Below are 1,535 nucleotides of genomic sequence, written 5' to 3'. Positions count from 1 at the left end.
GGGAAAGAGGAGGTTTTTCCCATGGGATTTGACTTCCAGGCTCAAACACTTATTACTGAATTGGTTAAAACTGAAAGCCTCCAGGATGCCAACTTGTAAATTTACCACAGCTACTTACTACGGAAGAACCGTCTAGCGGTCATTTTCCTGTTGGTCTGTATTCCGTTGCTCAGCACACCCGAGAGATGGCTCAGACACTTTTCCTTTTGAAACACCTTGAAATCTTCATTATTTTATATGTATTTGTATCATAAAGTCAAGGGCAAAAAATGATATCCTATTTTTGGAAGAGAGACATATATCAGGGTGGCAAAATTGGTCTTTCATTAATGCAAGTATTTTAAAATTATATTAATACACACAGGTGTATGTAGATTTCAAATAGAAAATTATTTAATGAGTCAATATTTCTTTTTCTTTTTGCAGAACAACGGTTCCCTGGTTTGGTGCCAGAATCACAAGCAATGTTCTAAGGTACGTTCCCTGCAACTATATCAGTATTTTAAAAAACGTTTCATTTTGTAACGACTGTAAAGTCACAGGACAGTTGCCAAGCTAGTACAGAGAAATCACATGTACTCTTCACTCATTTCCCACCAGTGGTTACCCTTTACGTATATGTACAGCAATATCACAAGCAGAAAATTGCCTTGGTACAAGGTATGTATATAGTTTTATGAGATTTTATCACATGTATGGATTTAGTTAGTGTAGCCACCACTGCAATCAAGATACATATATCAACATTACTGTATACCACCTTATTTCTCTCTTTATTCTCTAATTATTTCAATCAAAAGTATTTTTAAGGAGAAAACATCTGATTACACGAGAAGATTTAATGCATTCTACTTACACCTAAGTTGTTTTGTATGCGTTTATTGTGTTTGTGTGTGGGAATTGCTCGTTCGCTAATCTCATTCTTTAACTAAGCAGTCTCTTTTCTATCTTTGAGTATTTCTTGTTGCACACACATGCTCTAAAGTTATCATTATACTCATTCATATGTTTCATAGCATAGATTTCTTACCTCAGTCCCCAAACATCACCATCTTTAAATATATGTTTATAGAGAGAGTATATATGTATGTATATGCTTTAGCTCCAGTCACAAAGTCGGTTTTATATTCAGATTATATAAGTGAATAAAGTTTAAACTTGCTATCAATACTGCAGCGCTTTGGGATTGTAATAGCATTTGATGAGATTTCTTTCATGGTTATGACTATTAGACCGAAAATTGAAGCGTTCCTTTATTTTACAACCAAAATTTCATCTGAGCAATACACAATAATATGAAACAGCATATTTATGAAGAACATTATTAGTCTGAAAGGTCTTTAAAACAAATTTTCTCAAAGTAAATGATTGTAGAATAATGTTCCTAAACCTAAAACTTCACTATAATGATACATTCTGACATTCATGCATGCATTGTGTCATTTAATCCGCATGAGCGTTATTAAAAGCAGAACAGGGGGCTTCCCTGGTGGCGCAGTGGTTGAGAGTCCGCCTGCCGATGCAGGGGACACGGG

At 34.9% G+C, this 1,535-nt stretch overlaps 1 protein-coding gene across 1 annotated transcript in view; it reads left to right on the top strand.

Moving 5' to 3' along the window:
* Positions 1-1,535, top strand: part of ANOS1 (anosmin 1) — a 203,025-nt gene that overhangs the window by 37,526 nt on the left and 163,964 nt on the right. The window contains exon 2 of the mRNA XM_007449895.1: positions 427-474. Coding sequence (XP_007449957.1) covers positions 427-474 — 48 coding nt within the window. The remainder of the gene's footprint in view (positions 1-426; positions 475-1,535) is intronic.

This window comes from Lipotes vexillifer, unplaced genomic scaffold (assembly GCF_000442215.2).
Source record: "Lipotes vexillifer unplaced genomic scaffold, Lipotes_vexillifer_v1.1 scaffold14, whole genome shotgun sequence".
Classification (NCBI taxonomy): domain Eukaryota; kingdom Metazoa; phylum Chordata; class Mammalia; order Artiodactyla; family Lipotidae; genus Lipotes; species Lipotes vexillifer.
This window is presented reverse-complemented; position numbering and strand designations above follow the sequence as displayed.